The 16,603-nt window shown below is 32.9% G+C and overlaps 3 protein-coding genes across 4 annotated transcripts in view; all 3 read right to left on the bottom strand.

Moving 5' to 3' along the window:
- The window catches only part of LOC139499369 (serine/threonine-protein phosphatase 6 regulatory ankyrin repeat subunit B-like), a 38,474-nt gene extending 28,635 nt beyond the window's left edge, over positions 1-9,839 (bottom strand). The window contains exon 1 of the mRNA XM_071288053.1: positions 9,713-9,839. The gene's annotated coding sequence lies outside the window, so the exon portion shown is untranslated. The remainder of the gene's footprint in view (positions 1-9,712) is intronic.
- The window catches only part of LOC139499378 (uncharacterized), a 262,354-nt gene that overhangs the window by 106,613 nt on the left and 139,138 nt on the right, over positions 1-16,603 (bottom strand). The gene's annotated exons all lie outside the window — the stretch shown is intronic.
- LOC139499303 (uncharacterized) lies at positions 5,438-6,418 on the bottom strand. Its single transcript, XM_071287970.1, has 2 exons — positions 6,168-6,418; positions 5,438-5,627 (listed from the first exon to the last, which is right to left on the bottom strand). The coding sequence occupies exons 1-2, from the start codon at positions 6,416-6,418 to the stop codon at positions 5,438-5,440; spliced, it is 441 nt and encodes a 146-aa protein (XP_071144071.1).

Raw genomic sequence — 16,603 nt, forward strand, 5'->3', positions numbered from 1 at the left:
CATAATCATCAGATTTTGACATTCTAAATATTTCTGCATGATAAGATTTTAACATTCTAAATATTTCTGCGTAATCAGATTTTGACATTCTAAATATTTCTGCGTAATCAGATTTTGACATTCTAAATATTTCTGCGTAATCAGATTTTAACATTCTAAATATTTCTGCATGGTTAGATTTTGACATTCTACATATGTCTGCATGATAAGATATTGACATTCTAAATATTTCTGCATAATCATCAGATTTTGACATTCTAAATATTTCTGCATAATCATCAGATTTTGACATTCTAAATATTTCTGCATGATAAGATTTTAACATTCTAAATATTTCTGGGTAATCAGATTTTGACATTCTAAATATTTCTGCGTAATCAGATTTTGACATTCTAAATATTTCTGCGTAATCAGATTTTAACATTCTAAATATTTCTGCATGGTTAGATTTTGACATTCTACATATGTCTGCATGATAAGATATTGACATTCTAAATATTTCTGCATAATCATCAGATTTTGACATTCTAAATATTTCTGCATGGTCAGATTTTGACATTCTAAATATTTCTGCATTCTTCTTCTTCTTTTTCTTCCGCCACTTTAAAAAAAATGAACTTGTCCGCAGCGTTTCTCCAAAACCACTTTTCAGATTTACTATGGGTTTCATAAAATGTTAGACTAATATGTCTAGGTGAGCCATCAATCGTTCGTTCATGCGTTGGGTCTATTAAGGGGTATTTTGGGGGGCCGAAAGAAGGGAGCGTTTACTAAAGAACCCTTTGGGATTTTATTTTCGAAAATTTTCAAATGAATATAACTTGAAAACTTTAAGTGATAAACACACAGTCTTCAAAAATGATCATAGGACAATAAAACAAATCACATGAAGTAAAGGGGGAATCCCTGGGGGGTCATCCCCACCCCCTTAAATATGAGAATGTTATCTTGTAAACGGTCCAAATCCCAACCCCTAAACCATATATATTCTTAAACGGGACGATAAAACAAATTAAATGATGTAAAAGGGAAGTCCTTGGGGGTCGCCCCCACCCCGTTCAATTTGAGAGTGTGCTATTATCTTGTAAACGGTCCAGATCCCCACCCATAAACCATATATATTCTTGAATGGGACGATAACACAAATTAAATGATGTAAAGGGAAAGTCCCTGGGGTCGCCCCCACCCCATTCAATTTGAGAATGTGCTATTATCTTGTAAACGGTCCAGATCCCAACCCGTAAACCATATATATTCTTGTATGGAACAATAAAACATATTAAATGAAATATAGGGAGGGTCCATGGGGGTCGCCCCCACCCCATGCAATTTGAGAATGTTCTATTATCTTGTAAACGGTCCAGATCCCCGACCCTAAACCATATATATTCTTTTAGGGGACAATAAAACAAATGAAAAGAAATAAAAGGTAAGTCCTTAGGGTGTCACCCCACCCTCTCTTGTTTGAAAACTTCTAAATGGTCAAGATTCCCACCCCTAAACCATATATATTCTTGTATGGGACAATTAAACAAATCGAATGAATATGGGAGCTTTGTGTGGGAGACTTCGTAACAGCATCCTGTTACAATTACTTCTTGTTATAATAGTTTTTTTTACCTAAACAGCTAGAAAAAGCTTTACCCTGTAGTTTGAAGGATAAATAAAACACCTTCCTTTAAATATAGGCTTAATGATGTTTTCTCTCCATATAGAAGGAGAGAATCCACTTTTAAATATCAAATTGAAAATCAACACATATGTTTTAACTAATTTACCACATGATCATCTTATCATTTAGTTTTGTATACCATCACAACCAGCAGATATTTTATACTTTAAGTCTTTTACAACCTTTTACAACCTATATATATATATATAATGGTTCAACAGATAACATATATATGTGTTACAACGATATCAGATCGCAGGTGGAAGGAAGGTCCGCTGATGTAGGCCCTGAGGTAACCGATGGAATTGGTCACCGATTGTTTCGCTCGGAAATATAGTTCCCTATAGTGATAAATCTTAATACCACATTGTAATATGACTTAATTTTTAAAAAACAAAATAGATACATTACTTGGTAATATAATTATGATGTAATTACATTACTTGGTAATATAATTATGATGTAATTATATTACCAAGTAATTTTCAATGTAGCATGGACGTTGTATTGTTCATGTTATGTATTTGTTCAGGTGACCTAAGTTAATTGGAGATGAATTGGTTGTATTTTGTGGTTGTTTTTTTTTTGTTGATAGGGTGATTACCTCACTTAACCCCCGTATTAGTGAATAGTAAATACTATACTATGATATACTATTATGATGCAATAAACTAATTTCTCCATCCTGAATGTAGGACTTCATGGACACTGCATAGCTTATGTTATATATTTGTTAAGATAACACCATTTGAATTTAGGGTCCTCAGTGCTCTTCAACTTTGTACTTGTTTGGCTTTATAACTATTTTGATCTGAGCGTCACTGATGAGTCTTATGTAGACGAAACGCGCGTCTGGCGTAATAGATACAATGCCAGGGTACATAATTATTATGTAATAAATTAATTTCTTCATTTTAAAATGTAGGACTTCATAAACGTTGAACTGTTTATGTAATGTATTTTTTATGGTGAACTGAGTTAATTTTGAGTTAAATGGATATAGGAAGATGTGGTGTGAGTGCCAACGAGACAACTCTCCATCCAAATATCAATGTAAACAAAAGTTAAACCATTATCGTTCAATGCACGGCCTTCAACACGGAGCCTTGGATCACACCATATTCGGGTTTTATTTTTGAGGTGAACTAAGGTAACTCCTGTAATGAAAGAATAATTAATACAATGCTAGGGTTTATAATTCTGTAATAAACTATTTTTTTCACTTTAAAATGTATGAATTCATGGACGTTGTATTGTTTATGTAATGTTTTACTTGATGTGAACCGAGTTAATTTGAGTAAAACGGTTATATTTGTTTTTTGGAGGGGTGACCTCAGGTACCCCTGTAATAAAAGATAAATAGATACAATGCTAGAGTATATAATTATGCCTTAATATCTTACAACATATTACATAAGGGTTTTATTAAGTCAGTCTTTATACAATACAGATAACCTGATTTCACCTTCATTAGTCAGCCTTTAAACACTACAGTGTATTCAGATTTGTTTTATAAAGGTGACCTCAGGTATAAGGTTGACCTATGGTAATCTTGGTATGTAGACTGGTTTAATAAAGGTGACATCAAGTAATCGGTAGTGTTTTGAGATTTGTTTAATACTGGTGACCTCAGTAAGTCTGTTGTAAATGAAGTTTGGTTTGTTATAGGTGCCCTTAGGTAGCCTGTAGTGTATTGAGATTTGTTTAATAATGGCGACCTCATGTAATCTGTCTACAAAGACCGGATTAATAAAGATGACCTCAGGTAATCTGTGTATGCAGAGGGTTAAATAAAGTTGACCTCAGGTAAACTGTTGTGCATGAAGACTGGCTTAATAAAGCTGCATGAGGTAATCTGTAGTGTATAGAGATTTGTTTAATAAAGGTGACCCCAGGTAATCTGTTGTGTATGGATACTGGTTTAATTAAGGGGACCTCAGGTAATCTGCAGTGTATGAAGACTGGTTGAAAGAAGGTGAAATCAGATAATCTGAAGTATATGATGACTGATTGGCCCAACTTTTTGGAATTTTGGGTCCGCAATGCTCTTCAACTTTGTACTTTTTTGGCTTTTTAACTATTTTGTTATGAGCGTCACTGATGAGTCTTATGTAAACGAAACGCGCGTCTGGTGTATAAAATTATAATCCTGTTACCTTTGATAACTATTTAAATAAACCCCTGATGTTATCTGTTGTGAATGAAAACAGGTTAAATAAAGTCCTCAGGTAATTTAGTGTATTCAGATTTGTTTTATAAAGGTGACCTCAGGTAATATATATCTATGCAGATTTAATAAATAAAGGTGACCTCATGTCATCTGTTGTGCATGAAGATTGGCTTAATAAAGATGACATAAGTAAATCTCTAATATATAGAGATTTGTTTAATAAAGTTGACCTCATGTAACCAGTTGTGTATTGAAACTGGTTTAATTAAGGGAACCTCAGGTAATAAGTAATGTATGAAGACTGGTTGAAAGAAGGTGAAATTAGATAATCTGAAGTAAATTATGACTGGTTAAGTATACCCCTGTTGTTATCTGTTGTAAATAAAAACTGGTTGATTAAAGTCCTTATGTAAACTGTAGTATATTCAGATTTGTTTTATAAAGATGACTTCAGGTAATCTGTATATTCAGAGTTAATAAATAATGGTGACCTCAGGGAATACGTTGTGTATGAAGACTGGTTTAATTAAGAGAACCTCAGGTAATCTGTAGTGTATGAAGACTGGTTGATGGAAGGTGAAATCCTAGATAATCTGAAGTATATGAAGACTGGTTTGATAAATCCCTGATGTTATCTGTTGTGAATGAAAACTGGTTAAATGAAGTAATCTTTAGCGTATTTGATTTATTTTTTAAGGGAACTTCAGATAATCTGTCTATAAAGAATGGTTTAATAAAGGTGACCTCAGTTAATCTATGTATGCAGACTGGTTCAATAAAGGTGACACCACGTAATATATTGTGTATGAGGACTTCAAAGCACATTCTTACAAAAATATAACTTACAATGTAGTTCTAATACAAAGAACTATATTCATATAAAAATCCAGCTCTCAGTTGTGTTCTAGTACATTGCACGATTCATATTCATCACATAAAATTCACTGTTATCAATCCAATGTGTACCGTATATAGTTCAGTAATATGTTTTACTTGAAGTTAAAGTCCAGTGAAGCGAGACAATTTGGCATTAACCATTCATCTTTTGGAGAAGGGGCATGTTTTTTTTTATTTTTTGTTATTTCATATTTCTGAAATAAAAGTTTAATGAACAGGAGTGTTTCCATTGATGATTTAGGGGGGAAATGAATTTGTCCTTGAGTTTCCCAAAAAACATTTCTGATCCTTAACATTCCCATCACCCACACATAAAATAAGAATGGTCAATGCCCTACCCCTATCCACCAGAAAAAAAGGGGAAAAACTCTATTTATAAATGATGGTCATCGCAATACATTAAATAATGATCAAAACATGTATCCAATAGTAAGCTGTAAGTAAAAAGACTTGAACAAATGCGGAACAATTAAAAAAACAGCTGGGAATATGCTAAAACTGAGTAAAATAATGGACAAAAAGACAAATACTGCAGACAGCTACTAAAGTAATTTGATTTCAATACATCTCCCGAGTCCAAGCTAATGACAAGCAATGGGTGATAGTTCCACTGAGTATTAATAATAAATATTCTAAAATACACAAAATCTGGAATTTTTTTTTTAATGATAACAAAGGTAAGAAAAAAAAGTGTAATGTTAAACAAATAAGTCCAGAACATCATCAATAGCCAACTTGAATCCAGTATAATCACCATCATCCTCTAGGAAAGCATCTCTGATTTTTCTAACAACACAGGATGGAATAACTACTCTATTGCCCTTTCCCAGTCTCTCACCTTTCAGCATCAAACATACAAATTGTCTGTAGGCAACTAACCGTGACTGTCTGAAATAGGATAAATACATATACAATGACTAATTTCTGTGATATTTTACAGTTTGATATATAATGTGCATGGTAGACACACAAATGTTGGATCAACCTGTAAACTTCACTTGTCTTAATATGGGATATTCTACTTGAGACCTGGTACATGTATATACCAGCATGTTGGTTTTTTTGTTTATAGTTGCAGGTTTCTGGTTAGAGTCTCATTGATATAAATATCGGCCTCTCATTTTTTTCAAATTAATTTTATACATGTAGATTATATTTTTGAAAATATAAATTTGTCAGATATTAATCCCTTCAGCATGCTTCAATATATTATGCTCTGTGTAAAATATTCTGCAAGTATCAAAAAGGCTAAGAAGAAAAACTTTTTCTTTGTGAAAAATGTCCAATGTTCCAAGATTGTTATAACGCTTATTTTCTCCCCCCCCCCCCCCAACACACTCTTTTTTCCACACCGAAAGAACGACAATGATATCAGATAATATTATATAAAACGGCAAAACGGCATTTTCTGGTAGTTAAAAAAATCACCTACAGTAAAGTTCCAATGGTTCCTTCTCCCATTTTTTCACATATTTAAAGAAATTACCTTGAGTCTGGTCAGGTGCACGACCACGTTGCCTCTTAAACATCATCATCTGTATAAATGACAGTGCCAATACATCGGGGTTTAAAATAAGATTGTCAAAACTCTCAATCTGCATAATGCACTGATGGTCCTCTAAATTTTGATAAACAAACTCCGCATGTCTGCAACATACACATTCCTCTGGGGACGGCATTTGCTAGCAATTTCCACAGTCACACCATTCTTCAAAAGTCGGGAATGCCTGCTGTGATGTTGGCTTGGCTACGGAATTAGTGTTCATTTCCTCGACAGAATATTCTTGTTCAAAATTATACGGAACCAAGCCCATTTTATCTTCTCTATCCATGATTAATCGGTGAATGTTTTTGTTTTGCTCTGATTGTATTACGTAATCGAACGTTGGAATCCAAATAGACGGGGTGACGTCACTAATAAAAACAAAATGATATCTGCCATGTCGACGGGAAATTTAAAATGGGTAAAATATTAATATCATTTTTACAGGTTTCTGACATAATTTCAAAGAGATAAGACGCTTTATTACTATACAAATATAAAATAGATTCTTAACACAATTACAAGTGGGTTTCCTTCCCCTTTAATAATGGTGTTCTTAGCTAGTCTATTGTGAATGTAGATTGGTAAGAATGAAGCTGACCCCAGGTAATCCGTATATAAAAACTGGATTTACAAAGGTGATCTCAGGTAATTTAAGTATGCAAACTCGTTTAATAAAGGTGGCACCAGGTTATCTGTATTGTTTTGAGATTTGTTTAATAATGGTGTTCTCAGCTTGTCTGTTGTGAATGTATATTGGTAAGAATGAAGCTGACCTCAGGTAATCCGTATATAAAAACTGGATTTACAAAGGTGATCTCAGGTAATTTAAGTATGCAAACTCGTTTAATAAAGGTGGCACCAGGTTATCTGTATTGTTTTGAGATTTGTTTAAAAATGGTGTTCTCAGCTAGACCAAAATGACACAGACATTAACAACTATAGGTCACCGTACGGCCTTTAACAATGAGCAAAACCCATACTGCATAGTCAGCTATAAAAGGCCCCGATAAGACATTGTAAAACAATTCAAACTAGAAAACTAACGGCCTTATTTATATATAAAAAAAATGAACGAAAAACAAACGAAAACCACTGAATTACGTGCTCCTTTTTTGGGACAGGCACATACATTAATAATGTGGCGGGGTTAAACATGTAAGCGGGATCAAAACCCTCCCCCTAACCTGGGACAGAGGTATAACAGTACAACATAATAACAAACTATAAAAATCAGTTAAAAAAGGTTTAACTCATCAAATGGACAAAAAGACAAGTGGACGTGGCCGGGTACTTATACATCCCGACACAAAAAGACACAATGAACAGACCTGAGTGTACTGGCAGTTAATATCTGACAGCTAGTTCAAAGCCACTAACAACCAATAAAAAAATCATGCATCTAAAACTAAACTATCAATCCGTACATATCCAACATCCAATGGATATAGTGTAAAGAAGTCATAAACAGCCAGACAAAAACATGACCTTGTACAATGCCAAGTAACAGGTATCGACAGATATAAAGACTGGATTAATAAAAACTCCGTCAAGTAATCTGTGTATGGAACTATACAAAAATGTATGCTTCTTTCGAAGGCAGATAGTAAGTTTAAATGAACGTTGACCCCATTTTTTTCCTATTAAGAATGATTAAAGTTCATTTATAGAAAAATATAGCGAAATCATTTGTTTAAAAAAAAGAGATTGATATAAAATATCGTAATATTCCCGCGAACACCTTAAGTGCTGAGAACTTAAATTCAGAATACATGTGTATTTTATAAATTTACAAAATAAATTTAAATAAGGTTGTAAGAATATTTGAAATTTGAATACTTGAAGTTTTAGTTAGGAATGAATAAATTAAAAAGACACACAAAAGCCGCCTTTCAAAATGTATTATGCTACACGGTCATAGTTTTGACATTTTAATCTTACAAATTATCTAATGTGTTATTATTGATCTAAACAGTTAAACGTCCCACAAATCTTTGTAAATATGACACTCACCGAAACAAAGACAAACGATTTAAAGATTATTTCTATTGTCAAGGATTATCTATCTCAATCTGCAAAATGTGTTTTGATATAAAACTTTAAAAGGCATAATGTTATTGAGGAAACAACCACTGAATAGATTTTCTATAGTATATTATTAAGTGTACAAACAGGGTAGATTTTCTATAGTTTATTATTAAGTATATAAATGATATGTATCAGTAAGCCGTGTTATTGTATAGATACTACATATTCATACAAAAAGTAACAAACAATTAGCATGTAAGGATATATCATATTACACTAGTGCATAGACATTGTACAGCTTCATACTAGAATCGACCTCTGGACAAAAATATCATATCAAAGTAACTGTTAAAACTATTTGTGTTTTCGAAATTAAATACATTATAGATAAAAAAGGACTGAAGGGGTACATTTTAAAAGAGGGATACATGTGAGCATGGTCTGCAGAAAAACCGGGAGTTCATGACTAATTTTCGCCGTTTTTTCTTGATATAAATACAGATTAAAAAAAAAGAGAAAATTGTAAAAATATACCAATAGAACAATAACACGACAAGACCCGAATTATGCCAAACGAAATAAACATGATAAAGGCGAACAATATTCAACACTCACAATTGTACAGTAAGCTGTGATGACCAATCACCACACTAACTTCATGACAAACATGACCTGGTAGACCACAAGAAGTCCATGACAAACATGACATGCTAGACCACAAGAAGTCCATGACAAACATGACACGCTAGACCACAATCTGATGCTCTGTTGTTTCAAAATGTTAGACATTATTATAGATTAAGGAATGTATCTCCCTCATGCAAAGCTCTGATTCCTTTCACGGATTTGGCGTTACTTTTTGGACCTTTTAGGTTAAAGCTCTTCATCTTTTATATAAGCTTTAGATTTCAAATATTTTGGCAACGAGCATCACTGAAGAGACATGTATTGTCGAAATGCGAATCTGGTGGAAGAAAACTGGTACCGTTAATGTTATTACTGTATACACTTTTTATAAGGTCCCATTACAGGTCGACTATTCAAACACATGTTGGTTAATGTGTCTAACAGTGCGTCCGTTTGGCTCAGTGAGACAGACAAGTACATGTCTAGGTTCAGTCAAAATTGGATGTGAAGTTGGAGTCATTACAATTACTTAATAAGTAACAAAGTATGAGCTTGTATATAAGTTATATTCTCTTTTTTAAGTCTTACAAGAATGGATGTCTGTTTGTTTACATTTTTTCGTTCTCAATTGTATATATCATAATCACTCGAGAAAGCATTCTTACATTATAAAAAAGAAAAACAAACACGTTTCCAGTAAGATACTATAATTGTACCTACTGTGAACATTAAAAATAACTTTTAGTAAAAGAAAAAAACAAATGAGACTACTTACATGTACTTTAAGGCATCTGAATCAAGAATGGATTTGTACATAACAATGTAGGAAATATTCAATGACTACCCACGTCTGAAATACTATATAATGTGTCCTTGTTACAAAATAAAAGATGAATTAGAAGTTTGTCTCTCTTTAAATGTTTTGCGCATGAGTATATAAACAAGTCTATGTCGTCATTCTAAAGTATTTAAACAGTTCTAGCATTGTTTGCACGACAATGGGTAGGTAATTAAATATGTCTACTGATACTTCCCACTACAACGGAAAAGATATGGAACATATTAAAAACGGAAAATTTAAAAATAGTCAGACAAATCTTGTCGACACACTTCTTGATGAAACCTATGCTGCTCATAATGCCTTAGATGACACTAGACTATTATTTAGATTAATCACTTGTACATCACAAGGAAATGTTATATCTGATAACATCACAGATTTTATTTTTTCTCCCAACTATCCACATAACTGTCACATGCAACAAGATAATTTGAAAACTTTTATTGAGGCTATTAACTGTAAAGCTTTATCTTTGAAAGCTGCATATTCTAATATAAGGTTGTGTCATTTAAAATTATCTATTGAAAGAAATGGATTAGATGGTTTACGCGCACTAGTGTACTGTTGTCCGAACTTACGATTCAGGGAAAAGTGCATGTTACCAGTTGTAAAAAGATTATTCGAGGCTGTATGATTTCTTTACTCGAGAAACTTAAGGAGGTAGACCTAGGCGAAGGGAAATAACTCCTAAAATCATCAGTACGTGTGTGTCAACCATTTTCATAAATATATATTTAAAAGAGGGACGAAAGATACATAGATTATTTTCAATCTGTTTCAGGTAAATGCTTAAAATATATTGATGAAACGTGACTTTGATAAACACATAACTGATTTAAAGAGTTATCTCCCTGAACCAAGGTCTTCCACCTTAAGGTGGCTTGGGCAATTTGAAACTTACTATGATAACAATTGCTTTTTTTAATATTTTTAAATTCTAAGTGATATATTTATATTGTTCATTTATGCTCACAATCACTCCTTATAAGAAGTATACACTTTTTTATTTTAAACTTATTAGAAAAATAGAGTTATTGATGAATAAAACTAAAAACAGACCTGACCTACAAAAATCTCAAACATTTCCAAAATATTTAGTCTAGTAGTTTATCAGTATTTATGATTGTAAACCTGATATAAGGGAATGCATAACAGTTTTGAACACATATTTGTATATGGCCTCACTTTATAATTTGAATGCTGTTTGTTATTTATTATTTGTGCAGGATGTAATTGGTCATCAATTGTGTTATTTCAGCAGAACTGAATAATTTTGTTTGTCAATTTATCTCAAAAGTTGTGAATAACAAAGTGTCAAAAAATGGGTGTAGAAACATAGCAGAGCACATACCAAAGGAAAAAAGGCAAGCAAAAAAAAAAAAATAAAAGTGCAAGGTACAGTATGAATCTCACTAAAACAGGGGTTGTACTTAGATGCTCTGGAAGGATGAACAGTTCCTGCTTTTTACAAGACACCTCTTGTGCTGGTCAATGAGGGTCATGTACAGTAAGGATAAAACATATATGACAAGATTATAAAAAAGAAGATGTGGTATGATTGCCAATCAGACAACTCTTCACTAAAGACTAAATGACACAAAAATTTACAACAATAGGTCAGTGTGTGTCCTTCAACAATGAGCAAATACCATTATGCATGGTCAGTTCAAAAATGGCCATTAAATGATGAATGAAAATAATTCAAATGAGAAAACTAACGGCCTTATTTATGTACAAAATTGAACAAATACAAATGAATAACACACCAACGAACGACAACCACTTAAAAACAGGCTCCTGACTTAACTCATTAGTTGTTTTGGAAATAGACAATTCATAGCCGTCATTAAGATCAGGCTGACCAGTTAAGAACTTCCTGATGGTCAACTTTAGTTCAACCATAGCAATAGTGTAAATTGCATGAAAAATAAGTATTACAAGTTCTACATGCTTGCTAATTGTTTTATTAAAATTAGAATACAAATAATGGAGGTCCCTGTGGTCTTTTGTAGAGGAACTATGGTCTAGTAAACTGAACAATCAGTGCAAGTCAGCTTTCTGAGAGAGTCTGTAGGTGTTTTTTTGGAGCCTACGACTTCAATATTTTAGAAGATGGAAGACCTGAATGCTCTATACTTCGTATGTAGATGTCTAATGTTATGAAGTTTCCCACTGTCATATGTCCAAAGTCCTTACCCTCATGTTCATGGTTCAGTGACTTATCCTTTTTCTATTTTTTTTTGTAATGTTTATTTCGCTCTTATTATGATTATTAGGATATCCATATTTGGTATGTGCTTACCTTGCAAGGTCTACATGCCCGTCAGACAGTTTTTGCTTCACCTTGACCTCATTTCATGAGTCAGTGAGCAAGGTTAAGTTTTAGTAAGTCAAGTCAGTACTCAGATTATATATCGAGCAATATGTCTAGTATATAGAAAGACTAAAGTGTATATGTGATACTTGGCAGGTGTCATCTGACCTTGACCTAATTTTCCTCGTTCAGTGGTTATAGTCGAGTTTTTCGTGTTTACGGTCTGTATTTTTTAAACTATAAGCAATAGCTATAAGTAAACTATATTTGTTTTCAAAAAAACCCAGGCCACCAATTTTTTTATTTTAATTTTTCACTAAACATATGATAAAGTTCATTTACTATAAAAATATGCTAATTTCTATATTAGATTTTTATACCACCCAGCCAACTTAAGAGGTGGTATTAAAATACCCTTACATTAAATACATTAAGCAAGTTACAAAATCTCAAAGAGTCAGCTAGCTGGTACTTAATACAAAAAATATATGAAAAAAAAAATTTCGCGTTCATTTATTATTGTGATTTCTTTTTAAATGGATGATAATATGAGATTAATATTTGCGATTTTAGGAAAATCTGCATACAGATATAAAAATGGGAGCTTTTGTTTTTGCAATGCCCGCCACATCACCTTATTTGCATTAATAAAAACTCTGCAATATTTTTTAAATTTGCAGTAGGACTTTGTTTCCATTTTAGACAGGTGTTCATATCAAGGAGCTCAGTGAAAATTGCTGTCTTCTACGGAAAGGAGGAGAAAAAAGTGGACGAAAAAACAGGCAGTTAGATGGACCTTCATTTCAATGCTATTCTGGACATTATTGCAGACTGGCGTCGAAACAAAGAAATTCTTCAAGATTTAAATCTAATGGATAACTTCCATGAAACACATTAGCACTTTATGGACGAGTCACAATTAACTTTCTCAAAACAACAAGAAACTTTACTTAACTTTCATTTTGGAAATCTAGAACATGCTTGTGGTACGAGTTTATCTAATATATCATCTATGAACTGGGTTCAAAAGATTACCCACAATTCTCATGAAGGAATGTTTTAATGGCAGATGGATTTTCCACAATTTTGGATAAGATTACAGAAAATTTATACATTGTCTACATAGGTAGGATTCTATTTAGCAGTTGCGGATTCAGAAGTTTATAAGGGGGCTCAGTCTGCTCCAGTCATGCTTCAGTGATTCCCTATACAGCCAAATTTTTCACCAAAAGTTTGTTTTCCTGAAGTAATATTTCATGATTGTAGAGACAAACTTTGACTTGGTTGCTAGTATTTTTTCACGTTATAAGCTGACCAAGTCAGCTACCTCCATCACTTGCATGACTTGGTTTTTGTTGCCATTGTAAACTTAAAAAATATATACATGTATTATCCTTTGAAACTACTGGACCAGTGCTTCTTACAAAATCTCCTTCTTATCTTGTAGATTTCATCAATAGAATACAGTGATAAAGTAGTAGTAAAATCATCAGATGGACAAAGCTGGACAGGAGATAAGGTAGGTGTGAGGTACTGTGTTATAAGAGACCATTTGGAAAGATATTAGCTTCTGAACATTATATCAGATTATTATAAACTAGTTAATGGTATTCCAACATTGCAATGAAAGAAATGAAAAATTTCTCACAGAAAGAAGTATATATTCTTCTTCTTGTCTCCGTATGAGCATCCTTTATATGGATCACCACCATGAGTTATGGTGTATAAAGGAGCCTGTATCAGTTCAGATTAATGATTAGGATAACAGCAAAACCTCTAAGACTTCAAATGAAAGGTTTGATAGTTTCCAATGGAAACTACTAATGGATCCCATATGGGCAGAGTACATGTCTAAAACTAAACATGAACATATCTGCAGAGGTTTTCTTCAACAAGAAAATAATGACCGAAATTGAAAGTATATAATCTATGGATGTTATAATGCATCCAAGAAAACAATTTAGAAAAACCAATTTGGATGATGTTGGTGGATTCTCTCTGCAAAAATTTCACGTCCGTTCTCATCGACATCCACCAGCTAGATGTATAAATACATGAAATAGCATTAATGATAAAATACATAATTTATTAAAGACAGTATTGCAACATGGTAACATTTAACAATACTTTGTAAAAGTGGTAAAGATTCTTGCAGAGTATTATGTCCTTGACATTAGTATCCTGGATTCTTGTTACTCATGTGACAGTTGTTGTTTATATTGCAGATAACATGACTGAGCTTGGCTTGACTGGAGCATGAGTAAAGGGATCAAATAAAGGGACAGGTTATACTATAACACTAAAACTTTTAACACGACAGATATAAGAGAATTATTTGGCACATCAACAACACCATCAATCTGTTAATATTGTATTTCACAACTATATTTGATTTTCTGTTTAGGTCATTGTGACCCTGCCTTTAGCAGTATTGAAGAATGGAACAGTCCAGTTTACTCCTCCTCTACCACAGAATAAAGTTACGGCTATTCATCTTTTAGGTGTAGGATATATGGAAAAGGTAATTTAAATTTTCAGCCTATTGACATATGGGCATGGATCAACAATTCATTTCAGGTAGACCATTTTGGTAGCCTTTTTTAATTCCTATGCTCATATCATAAACTTGTTTTGGTGTTATATGTGTTATTCTCGTGGGATTTTGTCAAATGCTTGGTCCGTTTCTGTGTGTGTTACATTTTAGTATTGTGTCGTTGTTCTCCTCTTATATTTAATGCATTTCCCTCGGTTTTAGTTTGTTACCCCGATTTTGTTTTTTGTCCATGGATTTATGAGTTTTGAACAGTGGTATACTACTGTTGCCTTTATTTGGATATGTATGAAAATTGTGACTTGGATGGAGAGTTGTCTCTGACATTAGTGCCCATTTTACATCTTCTTCATGGCTCGTTTCAAAGCTGAGTCATTTGGATACTAAGTGAGATTCATTTTTCTGTAAATTAGAACAATCCTTTTCTGATTCCGCTCCTTAAGGTAAAAAATCCCTTTTTTTTAACACAAAAAGTAATTTGAAAATTGAAGTCTTTGCATACAGTTGGTAACTCTATAGTTTTACACGTTTATTATATGGTTCTCTACTTATATGCTCCAAAAGCATAAAAGGTTAAAACTTTTTTGTATGCCCAACAATGGGCATTATGCTACATGAGAGAAGAGTTGATGCAATATATTATGCAGACACTCACATTAAATGTTTACAATGTAACACTTACAAGGCTTTCAATTATATATTTATGAATTATGGACTGTTGTCGAGGTTAATACATTATATATATGGACCTGTTCAGGTTATATAATTGACTAAGGACGAACATCAAGTGTTAATATAATCAAACAGGTCCATATATAACATATTGAGTGAGTCAAATTCTTTAATTTATATATATCACATATGTAAATAATGGATCATATAACTGTTCAATATTCAGTGTATCTTTAAATTGTATAATTTGTAATGATTTTAACATGCTATTGAAAATGTCAATATTCTTTGACCAACTTCATAGCTTGTTGCATATTAAGCTTTCTTGTATTCTTAGCATCTGCATTTAACATATAATTCTTGAAATCTCCTGATTAACTTGCAAATTTTCTTTTCATCTGCCGAGGTGCTTCGCCACGGTTGTTATGTGTGACGTCATAAATCTAAATTTAGCAAGTGTTTGTAACCAAATTTTTGTGACAAAAATGTCGGTTATTGATTTGGGAATGTACGGCGGAGGTCGAGCGGTCGGGATGTCGGGCGGGCGGCAATAAAAAATGTTGTCCGTGCATTAACTCATGAACCGTTCAACCAAAGCTTCCCAAATTTGAATATGTTGTTACCGATGACAAAATGGAGGTCAAGCTCAATAATGACGATTTTGACTTTTACCGTTCAGGAGTTATGGTTCTTGAAAGATTGAAAAATGGGTTTCCAGTCGTGTCCGTGCATTTACGCATGAACTGTTCTGCCAAATCTTCCCAAATTTTTATATGTTGTTACTGATGACAAAATAGAGTGCAAGTTCAATAATGACGATTTTGACTTTTACCGTTCAGGAGTTATGGTTCTTGAAAGATCGTAAAATGGCTTTTCCATTCACGTTGTTGCATTTACTCATGAACCATTCAATCTAAGCTTTTCAAATTTTAATATGTCGATACTGACTACAAAATGGAGGTCAAATTTGATATTGACGATTTTCACTTTCAGCATTCATCAGTAATGGTTCTTGTGATATTGCCAGGACACAAATAAATGTTAATAATTCCGGTTTGCTGTCGTTGTGACAGCCTCTTGTTTATTTTTACCGTCAATATACTGAAAAATAGAAACAAGTCATTGGATAAGTAAAACATTGCAAAATAACCTTTGAAACATGCGATTGTCATATCCAATGAAAACAGTAGAATGCGGCACCATATGTAATTTAAGAAGATGTGGTATGAGTGCCAATCAGACAACTCTCCATCCAAGTCCAAATTTGTAAAAGTTAACAATTATAATT

This window comes from Mytilus edulis, chromosome 12, assembly GCF_963676685.1.
Source record: "Mytilus edulis chromosome 12, xbMytEdul2.2, whole genome shotgun sequence".
In the NCBI taxonomy this organism is placed as follows: domain Eukaryota; kingdom Metazoa; phylum Mollusca; class Bivalvia; order Mytilida; family Mytilidae; genus Mytilus; species Mytilus edulis.

What these genes read in the sequence shown, in the direction of transcription:
- LOC139499303 (XM_071287970.1), bottom strand. Translation starts at nt 6,418, where the DNA reads ATGCCGTCCCCAGAGGAATGTGTATGTTGCAGACATGCGGAGTTTGTT. An exon ending in CCATTGGAACTTTACTGTAG is followed by an intron (nt 5,628 to 6,167) that starts GTGATTTTTTTA and finishes ATCCTATTTCAG; the next exon opens with ACAGTCACGGTTAGTTGCCT.